At 43.1% G+C, this 19,919-nt stretch overlaps 1 protein-coding gene and 1 long non-coding RNA gene across 2 annotated transcripts; one reads left to right on the top strand and one right to left on the bottom strand.

The window, feature by feature from the left end:
- Positions 1–1,056: 1,056 nt before the first annotated feature.
- Positions 1,057–5,190, bottom strand: LOC308336032 (TNFAIP3-interacting protein 3-like; the record flags this gene model as incomplete). The annotated part of the gene is made up of 6 exons (XM_080793276.1): positions 5,093–5,190; positions 4,213–4,278; positions 3,814–3,927; positions 2,331–2,453; positions 2,156–2,233; positions 1,057–1,209 (listed from the first exon to the last, which is right to left on the bottom strand). The coding sequence occupies exons 1-6, from the start codon at positions 5,162–5,164 to the stop codon at positions 1,057–1,059; spliced, it is 606 nt and encodes a 201-aa protein (XP_080649402.1). The 5' UTR covers positions 5,165–5,190.
- Positions 5,191–17,063: 11,873 nt separating this feature from the next.
- Positions 17,064–18,452, top strand: LOC308336611. The gene is made up of 3 exons (XR_013966168.1): positions 17,064–17,734; positions 17,892–17,983; positions 18,390–18,452. It is a non-coding gene; the product is annotated as an uncharacterized lncRNA (long non-coding RNA).
- Positions 18,453–19,919: the final 1,467 nt, after the last annotated feature.

Here is a 19,919-nt window from a genome sequence, read left to right as displayed (position 1 = left end):
TAGTCCGATCCAGAAGAGAACACAGTTTGTCGGCCACTGCTACAGAGAGCTACTGACAATGAGGTTATATCTTCCCTTCTTCTCTGGAGTCCTGCCTCAGGGGCGGACCAGAGGTAGAAAGCTGTCGTTCCCTGATGTCATCGCTAGGGACACATGATGTCATGATGTCATCGCTAGGGACACAGGCGTAGTCTGGCGTAGCATTCATAGAATTCATGATCTCGACCACGGTCGAAAAATGATGATGATTCTTTCTTTAAGCCTCAAGGCGATGTTTATTGTTCTAATCTTTTTTTATATAACGTAATGGATATTTACAGTTTGGTCATTTTATGAAAGGGTTGAGGAATTCCATTTAGTTTAACTCTCTTCCACAGATACATATTGTGAAACTACAACTGCCGAACATATCTTCGGAGAAAGACACCACAGTATTTTTTTAAAGTTTTTGACTTTGAAAGGACAGAGAAGTGATAGTGAATGATTAGCAACGAGGGAGAAAAGGTCTAGATTGTAATGCAAATGTCACCCTGCCTCATAATGTATGAAGGTGTTCTGGCTGAGCCATGGGTTGTCCCATTCATGACATGACCGCACCTAGCCTGCATCACATGCTTTCTCTTTCCTTTCTGATAATCTGATCAGGAGAGCGCGTTAGGAACTTAGGACCCTCCCACCCCACCTCACCCCACCCCCCTGCTACTACACACGTGCACACACACACACACACACACACACACACACACACACACACACACACACACACGCACAATTTCTAATAGTTGCAGCTGTAATGTTCAAGTCAGCCACAGTGTGGTGCTGGAACACCAGAGAGGAGATGTGGGGAGGTTGTTCAAGGGTCAAATCTATCACTGGACGTGAACTATGAAAGCAGAAGTGTTTCACTTTCTTCCCACAATAACCATGGTCCATTAATAGGCTATGTTCTTTAATAAAGCTCTCTGACAGGTAGATGTTTTATTCATTTTTCCTGTACTTTCATACCTGCCCCACAGCGCTCAGCTGCCTTTAAAACTAAAGGAGCCATAATAACTCTTAGCTGTGACAGCCACAGGAACCTAATGGGGACTTGAGGGCTTGTAACTCTGAGTGAACTTTCCTGAACCTCCTCTCCAGTTCCAGGTGCTTCTCCTTCAGCTTCTCCCTGTCTCTCCGCTCCTTCAGGAAGTCTTCTTTGTAGACCTCGGCCTGATGATGTAATGGTGCACAAGGACGTTATGACAGTATAGACGATTACTATTATGGTATTAGCCCATTCTGACCGGGAACCCATTTTGGTGTTTAGCGTCATGTCATGCTTTAGCTATTGAAAAATAGCAGATCTACAAGCTCATAGCGCGCCACCGAGTGGCGCGCTACGAGCTTGTAGGTCTGCTATTTTTGAAAAATGTAAGAGCGACTGACATTTTTTAGAATCTGATCTCAGGTCAGAATGGGTTCATCAGACCAGTGTGTGTCCAGTAGAAACCTCGTATGAATCTGATCTCAGGTCAGAATGGGTTAGAGATGTTGTTTGGGGACAAAAAATGCAGGTAAACAAAAGAGACTGAAGACATCTTAGCCATTGGCAGGGGAACTGGAACGCTCGCCCCCAGTTCCTTGTGTTTTCTTGTAGGCCTATATGCATGTTATTTTTACTGAGGTTAAGGTTAGGAATATGTTTAGGTTTAGGCATAGCCCTATACTGTAGTTTTACTGAGGTTACGTTTAGGAATAAGGTTAGATTCGGGCATAGTTTAACTGAGGTTACGTTTAGGAATACCTGGTGGCGACCAATCCTGGGGCGCCAGGTTTTGCGTTTTGCGTCGCCAGGTTTGACCCGGGGCGAGCGTGTTTTGGGTCGCCAGGTTTGACCCGGGGCGAGGGTGTTTTGGGTCGCCAGGTTTGACCCGGGGCGAGCGTGTTTTGCGTCGCCAAGTTTGACCCGGGGCGAGCGTGTTTTGCGTCGCCAGGTTTGACCCGGGGCGAGCGTGTTTTGGGTCGCCAGGTTTGACCCGGGGCGAGCGTGTTTTGGGTCGCCAGGTTTGACCCGGGGCGAGCGTGTTTTGGCGAGGGTGTTTTGGGACGAACGTTCTTGTCTTTCTAAGCCAGGGCCTTTTTAGTGTCTTCATCCAAGCCTATAATATTGGCCTACCTGATGTTTCCAGAGCCGCTCCTGTGTTTCACTGCCCTCTTTGGGAGTTCCAGAGAACTGGAAGTTTTCCTCAAGAGCCTGAAAAAGGGATGAGTTTAGTGCAATGAGAACACAGTTATAGGCCTTTTATAACAGCAAATGTTATAAAACTCTTATAAATATTGCATAACTTCACCTTATTAAGCCGTTTGATCTCCTCATGTTGACGTTGGCCCCTCCTAGTCAGAGCACCGTTCTGCTCTCTCAGCCTCTGGACTTCTTCTCGCTGGGTTGAGGTCAGTAACTCTGGGTTTGACCGCTGATGAGTCGACAGATTCCCATATAAGGAAATGGAGGAGAGGAGGAGGGTGGGGTGGGGGGAGGGCACATCTAAAGTTACAGGTATTTTCAGGCCACAAAGTCCCCAGAATAATTCTATTTGAACTGTGGACTGTCCTCCCTGACAAGCACTTGAACTGTGGACTGTCCACCCTGACAAGCACTTGAACTGTGGACTGTCCACCCTGACAAGCACTTGAACTGTGGACTGTCCACCCTGACAAGCACTTGAACTGTGGACTGTCCACCCTGACAAGCACTTGAACTGTGGACTGTCCACCCTGACAAGCACTTGAACTGTGGACTGTCCACCCTGACAAGCACTTGAACTGTGGACTGTCCACCCTGACAAGCACTTGAACTGTGGACTGTCCACCCTGACAAGCACTTGAACTGTGGACTGTCCTCCCTGACAAGCACTTGAACTGTGGACTGTCCACCCTGACAAGCACTTGAACTGTGGACTGTCCTCCCTGACAAGCACTTGAACTGTGGACTGTCCTCCCTGACAAGCACTTGAACTGTGGACTGTCCACCCTGACAAGCACTTGAACTGTGGACTGTCCACCCTGACAAGCACTTGAACTGTGGACTGTCCACCCTGACAAGCACTTGAACTGTGGACTGTCCTCCCGGACAAGCACCTGGAATTGTAGGCATACATTTATTTTTGTTTCGGTTCCACATTCCAAAATGTTGTGAAAATATCTTGACTACAAGCCGATCGATCTACAAGCTCACAACGCCTCGCATTCGCGAGCCATTGTGAGCTTGTAGATTGCCTATTATTTTCACAATGTTTGCCTCGGCTCTTTCTTATGTAATATGTGACAATTTGGCCATTTTTGGTATTAAACTGTATGTCGGTTTGTTTACTGTTGAGTGATCTCCCTGACCATAGGGCTGAGTAGTTCTTTTTTTTCCTAAAATTTATCCCACGATTTTGTAACCCATTTTTCACCTCTGTGTCAATTATCTAATGTGATCCTGGGCTCTACACACTCTCCGCCAACCTAGTCCCCCATATATGGGGGACAAGGGGAGACCAACCTAGTCCCCATATATGGGGGACAAGGGGAGAGCAACGGACTTGAACTCATGCTTCCTTCATGCCTGAGTGTCCAAGTTGCTCCTTTACACCTGACAAGGGGGAGTTTCCCTGATTGGACGTAGCGCGTGGAAGGAACACGTTATTCCAACCAGTTCCTTTTCCCCTCCATCAGGCGCCCCCGGCTGGCCAGGGGGAGGCAGTTTATAGACCAGGATTACTGCATGTTTTGCAGGGCTGAGTAGTTCTATAAATAGTATAATTGGTGTAATAAATAAATGCTGCAACTCACCTTCTTCTCTTTGATGTGTGTATCTTCAGTCTTCTCTCTGGTTTGAGGCAGCAGGTCATCTTCAGCTCGGAGGTGGAGGTGACGTTGAGCTAATAAAGCCTTCAGTCCTCGGACCTATACAAGTGTTTGGGAGGAGGCGTCGTGTTATGTGGTGGACAAAGTATTACATTATTGCATTACTTACCGGTAAGTAAAAGTATCAATACCACAATGTAGAAAGTCCTGTATGCAAAATTTACTTGAGTAAAAGTATATAAATTATATTGGTAAAATATATATTGCTTTTTACAAATTCTATGAAAATAAATACAAAATAAATATCCGACCATATCCATCGTACATATAATTCAACAGAAACGAAAATACAGCAAAATGATGTGTTTGTTCTTGTCGTGTCACCTTTTCCTCATAGAACTGGATCATGGAATGGTACTGCTCGGCCCATTTCCTGTTAATACCGAGGAGCTAAGGGAGGAAGATTCATGATCAGTTCATTGAAAATGTTAGAGCACGCTAGGAGCTGTGGTTTAGATTAGAACAATGGTTCTCAAAAACAGCAGATCTACAAGCTCACAGTGCGGTACAAAGTGACACACTGGGCTGTATTTTGCGTACCAGGTCTTATTCCATAACTTGAGTAAACTAAAGACCTGGAGGCGTGATCAATGCCATTTGGCCAAAGAGCATTGATCACGCCTCCAGGTCTTTAGTTTACTCAAGCTACTGACCGTGCCTTTTCGGTGGCTGGCCCCAAACTGTGGAACTGTCTGCCCCCTCATATTAAGTCTGCTCCCTCCTTAGAGGCCTTTAAGTCTTTACTAAAAACCCATTTCTTCTACCTGGCTTTCAATGTTTGACCTAATTAACCTGTGTACCTTTTGTGTTGCTTTGATTTTGTAATGTAACCTGTGTACTTTTTGTGATGCTTTGATTTTGTTTTACTATGTTACTTGTGTCATATGTTTCCTGTACAGCACTTTGGTTGGCCTCCTGGTCTTTGAAAATGTGCTCTATAAATAAAATTTGATCTGATTTTGATTTGAAGTTAGGGAATAAGACCTGGTACTTAAGACACGCAAAATGCAGCCCACTGTGTCTAGACTTGTTTTAAACATTATTTTAATAATTGAAACAAATAAATAAAAATCTTCTCTTCTGGGGTCTCTCCCGGACAACAAAGCATTTTCAGACTTTCAGAATACATATCATTTTGTGGGGGTCCTTGGCATGAAAACGTGTGAGAAGAGAACCCACTCATTTAGAATAATAACGGACTCACCTCTATCCTCTGCTCCTCCAACACAGCAACCTGCTCTTTCATGGTGGAGCTGCTGATAGTGGAGTTGGTCATTACGAGGAGATCAGGTCAGTCGTTCAGCTGTTGTTGAAATGACCGGAATGCTTCAATACGAGTTACTTATTAGCTTCCTGTGGATGTGGTGACATACCGTACAGTGACAGTGCAACAACTTCTGACACAATGTGGAAGTTTACATTGTCATGGTTTCCAGTAAGACAAAACCAACGAGGTCATTTCCAGAACAGAAGTGTGACTAAGGAATGTATAATTGCATGGGCGTGTGTGTGTGTGTGTGTGTGTGTGTGTGTGTGTGTGTGTGTGTGTGTGTGTGTGCAGTAGCAGGGGGGTGCGGTGTGGGGGTGGGAGGGTCCTAACGAGTTCTCCTGATCAGATTATCAGAAAGGAAAGAGAAAGCATGTGATGTGTAATAATATCCACCACCATCAATCATTTCCTTTCTAGATTATCAGCACGTGTGTGTGTGTGTGTGTGTGTGTGCGTGTGTGTGTGTGCGTGTGTGTGTGTGTGTGTGTGTGTGTATGTGTGTGTGTGTGTGTGTGTGTGTGTGTATGTGTGTGTGTGTGTGTGTGTGTGTGTGTGTGTGTGTGTGTGTGTGTGTGTGTGTGTGTGTGTGTGTGTGTGTGTGTGTGTGTGTGTGTGTGTGTGTGTGTGTGTGTGTGTGTGTGTGTGTGTGTGTGTGCGCGCGTGTCTCAAATTCCAGGGGAAACTGGCTTGCCTTCCCCATGCATGCTGACCATTCTGTTTCCCATTCATGTCTAAAGGAACACTGCTCTCAATGAGGACATTATCACCTTCACAGTAAAAGCCAGGTTACAGATCCTTCCTCTCAATGAGGACATTATATCACCTTCACAGTAAAAGCCAGGTTACAGATCCTCCCCACTAAACTCAACCTTTCCCTCTGGTTACCCTCCACCCATGCAACTCATTGCTTGCATCACACCACACTGACCACAGAGGGCTCGTTACAGAAACCATGTCGCACATTCTGAAATGGCTGTGATGTGTCTTTCTTACAGGGCTCTGTGGATTAATTTACCTAATTCCTTTGTTGCAGTTGCTGTTGAATTGAATAGGAGGTCCAAGCGGGCATATTTCCTTCTTTCCATTTATTGATCAGCCATCAGTTACAAGTTACAAGCATTCGTTCCATGGTTACAGCATATTGAGGCCTTCATCCCAGGCAGAGCGCCTAGGTTCCCCTTGTCTCTCTCTGCTGTCCCTCACTCACAGTTCTAACTGATTTTCTATCCCATCTTATACATTTCTAATCTGTGGGTGTCACCTTGTTCCTGTGTGTGTGTGTGTGTGTGTGTGTGTGTGTGTGTGTGTGTGTGTGTGTGTGTGTGTGTGTGTGTGTGTGTGTGTGTGTGTGTGTGTGTGTGTGTGTGTGTGTGTGTGTGTGTGTGTGTGTCAGTTGACCCTTAAGACTCTGTCAATAAGTTACCACAGGTGATCTTATTTTCAGAGCATTCTTTAGTGATAAAACCTCATCCTGTCCACTATATGCTAATATGACAGGATGTACTCACAGCTGTTGCCAGCTTTATCTTAAAGTGCCCCTAGGCTATCTTACTCTTAGTGACTATCCTAAATGACCTCTTCACTCAGGCTTCCCCGCGTGTGACCTATAGGCCGAAGTGTTAGGCTATGTGAACAATTATGACATATGTAGAGAGGCATAAGCTATCAAAATATACATCATATCCCCCCTTCTGGGGAATTACATATTCCCCAGACATAATTCATATTTCATAAATGACCAAAATTATTTTTCAAAAAACAATGTTCACTTTTTTTTTTCCTCAAAAAACTCCAAAATGTTCAAATTCCCCAACTGTCCCCCTTCATAGGTAATTACCCTCTTCCCCCCTGGATACTGAGAAGGTAAAACACAGTCAGGTTAACACAAAACTCAAAACAAAACGAACAAAATCAAATGCTATCTGTTAGACAATGACCCTATCAGTCTTATCTTGCCCTGCGACTGTTTTAGACTCACATACTGTTCTTGACATAAATGTCCTGATTTGAGAATTCCTCACAGCAAATAAAACTTAAAACATTAAAAGAAAACTGTAAATATAATTAAACAAAATTATTAAATTAATTCAAATCTATAAATGTTCCCCAACATTCTTTCTCTCTCACAGACAGGCCTGGCCAGGACTTCAATACACTCACAGACACATACAAATACTCCTTGCACCTCTGACCCCCCTTCCCCCCTGCCAGCTGAGCAAGGGAGAGGGAAGAGAGGCCGATCACTGTACCTGTATGGACATTAATATTTGCGTGGAAGTGGATTCCAATATCGACTTAATAAGAATAATATTCCCTTATAAATATCCCCTTCTCCCCCCCTTAGTTTGTGAGTAACTTTCACAGAATAATGGACAGATGCATGGCCCTGCAGAAGCCATCATCTAACCCATGATTTGGAAAGGCACACACAAACCAAGAGCTAAAACAATATTTGTATTACTAATTAGAATATAATTCTTATTTTTGGATTGGATTTCACTGTGATATTCAAGGAAATTCCAAAATACTCATCTGATCACTATTAACCTACCTTTTTTTTTATGACAATGAATAGAACTTATAAAGCAAATAAAACCGTTTAGGACATCATTCCTGAACTGAAAGTCATTAGAAAGTCTTTCTTTCCCTAAACTAAACCTCAAAGTATCAAAAAAGTATCAAAAAACAAAACAGGGTGACAATACATTTCCTCAGTGCCCCTAGCTAGAGCAACATCTAGAAAAGGTCAGTGTCGGATGACAGCTAGGTGACAGATCTAAAACCATGCTTTCAATAGCACAGAGAGGGGCGTGTCAAGTCAACTGTCTCCTTTAGCTGTCCAACTCATTGTTCATGAGATCCGGTCAACTTGACTTCCCTCAAAGTTTCCCGATGTGGTTTCTGGTCACATTGTCCAGAAAAATGACCATACTGACCACATTTATGACAAACTCCTCTCATTCTCCAGCTTTCTGGGCTGTGACGTGTCAGTGGAATATATCCTTGCTGAGATGCAGCCCACTGATAGGGTGGCACAGGTGGCTGCCATCCCCCCTGTTGCCATCCCTGCTGTGGCGGTGGGTTTTCCCACTGTGGCCTCTGTGGTGGCCCCAAAACATCAGGTGTCGCTCGTACTCTCCATGGTAGAAGTGGTTGCTGAGGTGCTGTAGATTGTTGCTGACCCATCCCCTGTTGAGTCTGTGGCATCGGCTGCTGCTGGTTCTGCTGTTGTTGAGGGACCCCCTGCTGGTTCTGCTGTTGGTTCTGCTGTTGGTCACCTGTCAAGACAACAGTGCAGTACCACTGCGAGTGATTCATCCCGCCACATCGAAAACAGCCTGTGTAATTGGATCCACGTCCAGCATTAAAGCGCCGACCCTTTTGACCTCTTGGGGGTCCAAACTGGTTTTGCGGAGTTTCCATCATAGTTGTCACAACTGTTGCCTGTACAGCTTGTTGTGCAACTTTCAGCTGGGTCTTCGCCAACAGCCGAATCACGTCCACGTCGTTCTGCTTCTGCTCTTCTGCCCTTTTGCGGAACAGTCCAACCCAATGCACAATGTGATCGATGTATTGTACGAGGGGCAATCTCGCCAGACCAACCACTGTCTCCAAGTTGGCCCTGACCTTTTCAGGAAGTCCCAGTTCAATTTTCGAGCGGACAATAGCCCGTTCCATCTCATTACGCTCAGGATCTTTTCCTGTGACATCCATCCATTTTTGAGCAACCCTGGCGTAATAGTCACGTGGATTTTCGGAGTCTCCCAGCGAATCTATCGTAAAAGTATCCGGATGCATATTGTAAGGAAAAATATATTTCAGTGTACTCCACAAAACATTTCGGTGGACTGAAAAAAGGTCTGAGTCCCCCAGTGTCGAATCCACATGCTGTGCAGCTAGGCCAGCATGGATCAGAACGTTTTCCAGGCCAAGTGTGCCAATCTTACTTGAAAGTAATTTCTTAAATTCTGCCATAGTCAACTGAGTGTCCACCATCAAGGCATCAAACTTCCGACACCACTGATATGCTCCTTCCTCAAGTGTTGGCAACTCGTTCTGGCTGTACTCCATATTTCTGCTCTTCACCATCACCGGGAGCATCCTGTTGTCCGCCTGTCGTTCGATCTCCCCCCTGGAGTGTCGTGGAGAGCTCGCCTGCCAGTCTGCAGGGCCCCTGTAGGTGTCGGAATGGTAGCCCTGCTGTGTACGGGCTCCACTGTCCTCCTCCTCTTCCTCCTGTTGAGTTGATCCCACACGTCTCTCCGTGCGTCCAGCAGCTCTGTCACTACACTGTCTGTGCTCCAGCTCTTTCAGCTTCTTAGAACGGTGATTGTATAGCTGGACCAGGTCACTTTCTTGACTTTTCAATCCAGCCAAACGCTCCTCAAAGTACGTAGTAGCGGCTGAATCCGCCCTACTCTCCCGCATAGTGTCCATCGTTTCATTAATCTGCCTGCAAAGAACATTGAGACTATTGCCCAGAGAGTTCAGCACCACGACAGCGTCCCTCCTCTCTTCCTTCTGCGACTGGCTGTCGCTATTGTCACTGCCACCAACAGAAATGGTGCTCATGGCCGGATCGGAGCTTGTTATCTGGCTATCATGGGCAGAGGTACGGCTTCCTTCATCCCCTGCATGTACTTCCACTTGAGCTATAATATCCCGAATGTGCGGGTCATATCCCCCAAAAGTCAAAGTCTTTTTGCCCCTTGGCGCAGCCACCGGAGAGTATCTTCTGTAGATGTCGTCACCTCCATGTAAACTGTCTCTGTGGCTGTGGCCATCCTCATCCTGCAGGTCAGTGAGGTCACCCAAATCGAGGATCAGATGCGCCTCTTTCATCAGAATTTCACTCAACCGCGTTTCTATAGAACGCATAGACTGTCTCTGGGTCCTTAAATCACTGGTCAAGTCCTCTTTCAGGCAGCGTACCCGTTCCAGCTCCCTCTTAACAGAGCGTTGAATGTCGCTGTCCTCTGGCCGTTGCTTTGATGTCCTCATGTCTCCGCTGTCATGAACTTTCACCTCAGCCTTTGCTGAGAGCACATTGCTGTGGTCCACAATGTCAATGCACTGTTGCTTCTTGTCCGGTACTGACTCACTGACATTGGGACCTTCCTTACAGAACATATCTAATACTGATAATTCAGTCTTGCGTTTCAGTTTCCGCTCATTCGTTTTCTGATCTGCTCTGTATCCATGCACAAGAACCCTTATGGCATTATTGACTTCTGCATCAAAAGTACCCTCCAGAGGCCATGGTCTGTCAATGTCCGGCCAACGCTCATTAAATTTCTTTGAAATCTTCAAAATAGCCTTGCATGAAACTGAATTTTTCTCTTGGACAATGTCCACTGGGATTATCCCTGTGTCCATCATATCTACTAAATAGTAAATAATCTAGACACTAAACACTAAACTTTCACACAGTCACACTGTGACACACTCATGCTGTGTCTCCTCTCACTCAGTCACAGACATGCATACTCATTTGCATACTATCCCCACAGAATGAGTAGATAGCCTAGTCAACAAACTCACTCCAAGGAAAACATGCAATACTTTCTCTAAATGAGAAAACTACTGACAGTAACAATCTGCAACTCAAAAAATAAACATAGAAATGCCTCTATTTTTTTAGACTAGCAAGTCAAGTCACTGACTGAGGGAAGAGATTGACCCCCCCCTGCATGCACTCCACACAGGCTTCAAATGCACTCAATCACTCCCTCATTTACATTATTCTCAATCAAACATCGTGATCTCACTCACACAGGCTTGTAATCTTCTCATTTAAACCCCTGGCCAGACTACCCCAATTCAAGCTTCATATGACCTGGCAAGCAGTTGCTTCTTCTGACACCTTTAAGATGTACCAAATCAAATTCCACCGCCAAAAATAAAAAAATGTCAACAGTAGACAACGTCTACCATCGCTATGCCTTTTTTAAATGAGAAGATCCCATGCCGCAGACACTCTCATACAGAGTCGCTTGAAATTACTACTACTATTTAGTAACATTATTTTCCAACCCTTCAAACATAACACATTCACATCACACAATAGGACAAGGTAGAAGTATTGTTTCTTAGACTACTCCCCTTGACTCACTCACTCAAAAGCGACACAATGTGCTTCTCTTACACATATGGGAAACCATAATGGTCACCCCTAGCCCTACATCCCACACACTCATTTGCATACAACCAAACTCATGTGATCAGTAGATTAGTAGATTTAACTCACTCAAAGCAACTGTTTCATCCTACTATCAAAATTGTCCCCAATCTCTGAGTTTTGGAGCACAAGACAACAAGCCATAGAGCTGTTGTCTCCGTCAAATTAAAAATGAACATCCGCCATAATATCTATATTATCGTTTTAAGAAAAAAGTCAATCTACTTTTTAAAACAGCCACTGATCAAAAAAATGAGGTGATAAACATTCCTTTCAGACGATCTGATTAGAATAGCCATCCCAGCTACTATTTCTCCAAAAGGCCTAATCCCAAACCATATTACTATAGTGAAGTTAATAGTCTCCTATTTTGATTACTATATGCCAAATGGATACTTTAGCTCCACATTTTAACACAGAAATTGTCCATAACTGCACCTTAAATAATTTCTTAAATTTAATTTCACACTCCTATACACTCTAACGTACATGATTAGCCATTTTATAGTTCCCTTATCTAATTTAGTTCATGCATCGAGATTTATTTATTAACCTCATATTAATTTCCATCCATTAATCTAGTTCGTTTATAATTTATTAACCTCCTACTAACCTCCCCCCTTGAGCCATTTCCATCATATGGCTCATGACAGGAATCCCAAAGAAAACAGTGCAAAATCACCAGGCACACCCTGTATCATCACATGCCATCTATAAATCAACACATCACTCTCAAAAACGTGTAAGTCACCGGACCGCACAATCAAAATATCAACAAAATACTTAATCGAGAATTCTTCGGCATTCAACCATAACTCACAAAGATGCCCTATAGCAGCACAGACTCATAGACAGACTTATAACCAAACAAACAAATGAATGAAGCACATACACGCACAACCATACCATGCATAGGCTACACTACCATTTAACTTTTAAACTCTGTCAACTCCCTAACAGAAGCAGACTCCAATAACCTAATCACTAACCTAACCAATAACTTGCCTAACACAGCGTCCAGATGTACACTATGGTCCTAACACGTACGCTTAACACAAGAATGATAAGCCTATTCCATCACTCCAACTTCACTTCAGTCGTCGGGTTCCATCCAAACTCACGTCAAAGGCAACAAAAAAAATCCACAGATACGCAGGTCCGTTTCGCGTGGCGTAGAAAATCTTCACCAAAGCTTCTCCAACATCGGGGCGCCATTTATGATGTGTCTTTCTTACAGGGCTCTGTGGATTAATTTACCTAATTCCTTTGTTGCAGTTGCTGTTGAATTGAATAGGAGGTCCAAGCGGGCATATTTCCTTCTTTCCATTTATTGATCAGCCATCAGTTACAAGTTACAAGCATTCGTTCCATGGTTACAGCATATTGAGGCCTTCATCCCAGGCAGAGCGCCTAGGTTCCCCTTGTCTCTCTCTGCTGTCCCTCACTCACAGTTCTAACTGATTTTCTATCCCATCTTATACATTTCTAATCTGTGGGTGTCACCTTGTTCCTGTGTGTGTGTGTGTGTGTGTGTGTGTGTGTGTGTGTGTGTGTGTGTGTGTGTGTGTGTGTGTGTGTGTGTGTGTGTGTGTGTGTGTGTGTGTGTGTGTGTGTGTGTGTGTGTGTGTGTGTCAGTTGACCCTTAAGACTCTGTCAATAAGTTACCACAGGTGATCTTATTTTCAGAGCATTCTTTAGTGATAAAACCTCATCCTGTCCACTATATGCTAATATGACAGGATGTACTCACAGCTGTTGCCAGCTTTATCTTAAAGTGCCCCTAGGCTATCTTACTCTTAGTGACTATCCTAAATGACCTCTTCACTCAGGCTTCCCCGCGTGTGACCTATAGGCCGAAGTGTTAGGCTATGTGAACAATTATGACATATGTAGAGAGGCATAAGCTATCAAAATATACATCAGCTGTTATGCCTATACAAAGGGCTTTACATAGCACGCCACGACAGAGTAGTTGATCTCATAACAAAGGACATATCTAAACATGTTACACTGTCTGTGAGAATGTACAAACATTCCTGTGTTGTCAAACCTTCCATTTTCAACTCTGTACTGAAAATACTGAAGGTTTTGCACATCTCTCTGCTAACACACCAGATGTTGTTGTGGTCAATGAGGAGAACAGATCAGTTTTCATTCTTGAAATAGCCTTCACCTTTGATTCTAGCCTTGATTCTAGCCTTTATGACCATGTCATTAAAGGACCACTTCACCACTTTTCAACCTATCTTCGTATAATAGGTCCTCACTAATACCGTCTTCCAGTGACATCATCGATGGGGAATACAAGCTAATATAGAAACTGCAGGCTTTCTAGTCCTGAAAAGTTGCAATGCGAAAATGGAAGCCATCGTTCTCACAAAAAATAATCTACCTAATGATGATGTCACTGGAAGACGGTTTCTAAACTGGCCACAGCCGTCCTATGAGACACAGACTGAGTAGAAAACAATTGTGCCATTTTATCATGATTATTATTATTAGTGAGGAAGAAGAAGTGGTCCTTTAAGTACCAGCCGCTCCTCCAGACCATCATTCTACTTGTGTTTATCTTCGTCAGCCTAGACGAATGTTAGTATAATGGGGCGAGTGACTGGGGTCTTAATTGGCTCTCTTGTTGTTGTTCATAAATAATTATCCATGTCCAAATAAATGACCCACCTGATGCATCCATTTCTCGTATAGTGTCACGGTCTCAGACTTTGCTCATCTAGATGTTGTTTTTCTATGTTATGTTCCACTTGTTTTGATTCTATATGTTCTGTTTATCTAGCTGTTGCATGCATGTCTATGTTCTTGTTCTAGTTGTTTTGGTTCTATGTTCTGTTTATCTAGCTGTTGCATGTCTATGTTCTTGTTCTAGTTGTTTTGGTTCTATGTTCATGTCTTCCCCCAGGTGTTTCTCATGTGTAATCAGCCCTCCTGTGTATATCAGTCTTGTGTTCCCCAGTCAGTCAGTCCTGGTCGGTTCATTGTTTGGTGTCACTCTGCTTTAGTCTGTATTTGTGGATTTCTGTTCTGTTCACCTCCTGTTAAATGAAATACTCAACCATGGGTTTTGATCACTATACACCTGCCTGGCTGTCCTGTCCTGCATTTGGGTCCTCACCACCTGTAACGGACCCCGGAATGAAATGGAGGAAAGGCTCTTATTTTGAAAGGCTATGTGGGCAAACAGGAAGCTTGCTCACTCACCAGTCAGTCATACTGTCTGATAAAAAAAAGCCCAGCATGCATCAGTCAGGGAGAAATGTTTGTTCTTCATGTGCTCCACCATGATCTTTGAAAGCCAAGCCTAAACCAACAGGATGAAATGGAACACCAAACAGATCAAGTGAGTGCAGACCAACAAAATAACAAATGGAATGGAAATGGAACTGCTGGATTTTAATTATATGATTTATTGGTTTTAGTGACTTTCCTGGAGAATTACATGGTTGAGTGACATCATGGTATTGGGACACCCATCAACAAGTTAGCACCTAGCTGGAGAGGGAACAAGGTGAATGTCATTTTTATGGTTATTGGTTTGTGTCATATTGTTGTGGGATCTTGTTTTATTGGTTTGTTTATATGGTATTATGGTTTGATATGAAACTTTTATTGGTTATTTGTAAACTTATTTGTTTATATGAATGCCTCACATTATTAGATATGTCTGCCTGTATTGATTATATGTTTGTGTCTTGTTTTTAGTTTTCACGTTGATCCATTAAAGAAACTTCACATCATCAGTCGGCCTTCAACCTCTTTGTCCAGCCTGGTTCGCTACACCACCACCACCAGATCGTGACAGTATGTTTTAGTTTTTTTTCTTCTCCATCTTCAACCAAAAACAGCTAATGGATGGGTTCTCAAAAACCTTAGTGGTTAGGAGGTACACGCACATCCCAGTAAACTCAACGGGAGCTCGAACAAAACACTTAAAGGACCACTTTTCAACCTATCTTCATATAATAGGTCCTTAATAATAATCATGAAAAAATGGCACGATATTTTTCTACTCAGTCTGTGTCTCATAGGACGGCTGTGGGCAGTTTAGAAACCGTCTTCCAGTGACGTCATCATTAGGCAGATTTAAATATTGTATTTCTTAGATAAATCTTTCACTCAATAAGAACTGCTCCTGTTGCAAGTTGAATATGTCATATGCATAATATGCTAATACAAAATCAGCTTAATTGATATAAGCATCAAAGCAATATTTTAAGTACTTTTTATTAGCAAGTCCATTCCATAGCGCTGGACCACACATGGACATCATTTGAAACCTGCGACGGGAACAGGTCCTATGGAGGAAAGGATTATTTGTTTATGAAAGAAATAAAATATTTAACAGGTTTATATTTTACAATTTTAGTTATAGATGGCAAGTATAATGTTAAGGAATATTTGTCTTATTAGCCAGAGATCCTTTCCTTTTAAAATGTTTCTATCTGTGAGTGATATGGTCAGCTTCTGATGTCTTTCTTTCTTTCTTTCTAGATGTAGATGGAGATGACCGTAGATGCTGCTGGAACACTGAACCTGGTCTCCTGTGTTCCTGGCTGCTAAGATGTCCATGTGAACATTATGAGTGTTTGTATAGAGAGAAGCATGGCTGAAGAGCTTTGCATATCAGTCGTTTCTTGCTGCTGCCAAAGTCAAATTGTGATATCTGTAGTGTTTAGTTCATGGACGTTATGAGATGTAGATATAAGTACATTCTGGGTGCTCTGGTGTCGTTCACAAAACAAACAAACAAAATGCTGCACAAAATGCCACAAACTCACTAAAAGCAAATCAAGGGATGTCCGACAGTCAGTGTTGGATATTGTCCAACTCCTAATTGCCGATATATATATGCAGGCTTTTTCCAGTGGTTGAAACGTAACTCAAACTTTTTACTTAAATAAAAGTAGGCTATAAATACTGCAATATAGAAATACTCTGTTACAAGTAAATTCAACATGTACTCGAGTAAAGGTACAAAGGTTTTGGTATAAAATGTACTTAAAATACCAAAAGTAATTATTAATAATTACTCATTATGCAAAATGTCTCATCTAAAATGATCTAATCTCTCATCTCAAGTTTTCAAATGTATAAAAATATTTTGAAAATAGCAGATCTACAAGCTCACATGTGTCTTATTGTATTGTGAGCTTGTAGATGTTTTTAATGTAAAACAATTAATAAAGTAAAATTAAGGGTTAGGGTTATTCATTTTTAATGCCTTTATCGGCCGATAATATCGGACATCCCTAACAAAAACATATATCAAACGTGTCAATACATTTCAAAGAATGCCACAAGTGGCATTAAAACTTCACCAATAAATAAAGAAACATCTACATGTTCCATAAATGAAATGCCACAAAGGTTTGACAAACATGGCGAAAAAATGAAGAAATTACAAAAAATACGTTTCATAAACCTCTTCTGCCGTATGTCCATAGAACTTCAGCTCTGTTGCAGCAAGCCAGTACAATGTGTCATTGTCTAGGTCACCTAAGCCACGATCACCATTCGGTGGCCGGTATTTGGGGCAAATGGTCATTACGTGTTCTGTCTTGCCTTCACCCAGGATGCCTTGGAGGTGTCACACTGTCAGCTGGTGTTGTGTGGAGCAGTTCCTGGGCCTGTGTGGCAAAGGGGCACCGTAACTTGAGGCACGTGTGCTGTGGCAAAGGTCGCCGTGACTTGGTGTGTGTGTGTGTTGTGGCAAAGGGCACCGTGACTTGAGGCACGTGTGCTGTCTCTGACGACCTTGTGGAGGAGATGGCTGGGATTCACTCAGCTGTGCCTTCCCGGTGAGGGCCAGCGTGGCTGCTTCTCGTCTGACCTCTGTTGGAGTGATTCCAGCGAGAACAGGCAGGCAGTTTGGGGTGGCCCCTGTGTTGAGGGCAGCATCGAGCTACGGCTCCAGACTGGGGCACAGTACTCGGGTCGTCTGCATAGCCATACTTCATTGATGTTGTTGCAGGGAGGTCGTGGATGTAGCTGTTAGTGTTGAACAGCAGTTACTGGTGTGGAACCGAAAAGCTTCACAAACATGCCAAAAAAATCTAGTTTTTAACCTTTTTAATCTAGTTTATTTTCAAATAAATTTGTTTTTACTTCTGTTTTGTGAAGCAACTTTGGGTACCTTGAAAAGTGCTATATAAATTGTATGCATTATAAAAAAACAGACAGACACAGCAATTGTCGCCACACAGACATCACAAATTCCTATTGGCAGCAGCAACAAGTGAGTGGTGTGCAAAGCCATTCATAGACTATAACCACCATGTTTTCCTTCCAGATGCTGCGAGGCTCAACCGGAGCCCCTACAGGTGGACATCTGCAGTTCTCGCTGTCCATGGATGAATCTGCATGGGGGGCTCTGAAGGCGGCTCAAAGTAAGAAACCACTTAGACTTTTCTATTACTGTGAGTGGTATGGTCGGCTTCTGTTTTAAATGTTCTCTATACATTTTGTGTATGATGTGAAAGGACACAATGTACGTATATCTGGCTCTTGGTCACTTGAATTCATCTTTTGTTCTTTCTTTCTTAGGGTGGATGGGTCGTGGACGACGTCGTGGAAGGACGGAGATCCGTTCCAAAGCTTCCCTCCCGGGCGTTTCCTCTGAGGACTTCTGATGAGCTGTGAGTAGGAATATTTCTTGTTTGGATGGATATCTGTTGTACTGTTATGGTACGAAGTATAGCATGGCAGTATGATTCCTCCTAGTGGCACTGGTTGAATGTCTGTCAGCTCTCCAAGCTAATCAAAGTCTTAATGACACTTTTTTAACCACTTCAACCCCAGCATCTCTATTCTGGGGGGAGCGTTCAGCCAAATTAGCAGATCTACAAGCTCACACCGCGTTGCAACGTGTTGTGAGCTTGTAGATCTGCTATGTTTGCAAATCAATTTGTGTAGAGTGAAATCGGAGCATATACCAAATGCTCTCTTTAAAGGTCTGTTTTATCAAATCTATAGAGGGTTTAAGTGGTTCTGAATATGCAGCTCAACAAAAGCTAATTTGGTCTTTATTTCTTTCTTTCTTAGGACGGAGATCTGTGTAGATGCCGGAGGACTTCGGACCTGGGCCTGCCCGGTGAGGAACCGCACAGTAAGAACCGCTCTAGGCCTTTCACTATTATGAGGTTTCTTTTTACTGGACGATTATTGTCGCTCAAATAAATTGCAATTAAATATTTAAGTGTGGCCCGGATGGTTAGCTCAACTGTCTGGGCACCTATGCTGCCAAGCCAGCCGGATGGCGTGCTGCGGGTTCGACTCCCGACGGCCTTTGCCGCGTGTCACTCCCCATCTCTTTCCCCCTTTCCTGTCTATATATTGTTCACCCTAATTGATCACGTCTAGGAATTTCAACAATTTAGGCAGTTCTCACATCCAGAGTGACTTACAGTAAGCAACAATACATAGTAATACATCAAATTCATAAACAATTGTCATCAAGAATAAGAAGTATAGACTATCCAGACTATTGGCGGCAACAACAAGGGAGTGATGTGCGAAGCGCTTTTCTATGAAGCCATTCATTCAGTTCAGTTTCAGTTTATTTTCGGAAGGAGGACATACATTCATACATTGCACACATATTCCAACATTTATCATTCATTTTAATTTTTTCTTTTTATATGTTTTTATAGTGTCCATAGGTCCTGTCCGTTCCGAAAAAGGGTTAGGGAGAAGCCATAGGCTTGTCGGGCCCTACCCCTGGGTAGACTATAACTGCCATGTCTTTCTTCCAGATGTACTGCAGGTCTCCCGCTGTCCAGGAATCTGCATTCCTCTGAAGACGACTCAAAGTAAGACCCTGTAGGCCTGTCAAAAAGAACCCTAACTGAAAAGTGTATTACTGTAAGTGATATGTTTAGCTTCTGTTTAAATGTTCTCTATAAATAAAAGTTTGATGTACTGGGATGTATATATGTTGTGACGGGATAGAATATATATCTGGCTCTTGGTCACTCTAATCAATCTTTCTTTGTTGGGATGAAGATCGCGGTAGACGTCGCTGGAACGCGGCTGCTGGACAGGGAGTACACACACACACACAGAAAGGCTAATTTGGTGTGTTTTCTTTTCTTTGTTAGAATGGAGATATCGATAGGCGATCTGATGTTCCCTGGACAGAGATCCGTTCCAAAGCTCCCCCCCCCCCCCCGGGGGGCTTCCTCAGAGGACTCTGATGAGCTGTGAGTAGGAATAGTTCTTGCTTGTTTCTGAGGATGGATAACTGCTTTTGTACTGTTATGGTACGAAGAATGGCATCATTTACAGTAATCCAAATGTTTTAAATATTTTAGGATAAATCTAAATGACTCTGCACAATAGTTTGAGAGTCAATATCTCATATCATGAGCGTGCCTCTTGGTCTTTGTAACAACTTGAATAATGTGTTGATGCCTCCTAGTGGCACTCTGGTTGAATGTCTGTCAGCTTTCCAAGCTAATCAAAGTCTTAATGACATTTTTGTTAACCACTTCAACCCCAGCATCCCTATTCCGTTCAGCAAAAATAGCAGATCTACAAGCTCACACTGCAACGTGTTGTGAGCTTGTAGAGCTA

Source organism: Protomyctophum bolini (assembly GCF_963924005.1).
Source record: "Protomyctophum bolini genome assembly, chromosome: 21".
In the NCBI taxonomy this organism is placed as follows: domain Eukaryota; kingdom Metazoa; phylum Chordata; class Actinopteri; order Myctophiformes; family Myctophidae; genus Protomyctophum; species Protomyctophum bolini.
Note: the sequence above shows the minus strand (reverse complement) of the source record. Positions and strands in the feature narration are given on the sequence as shown.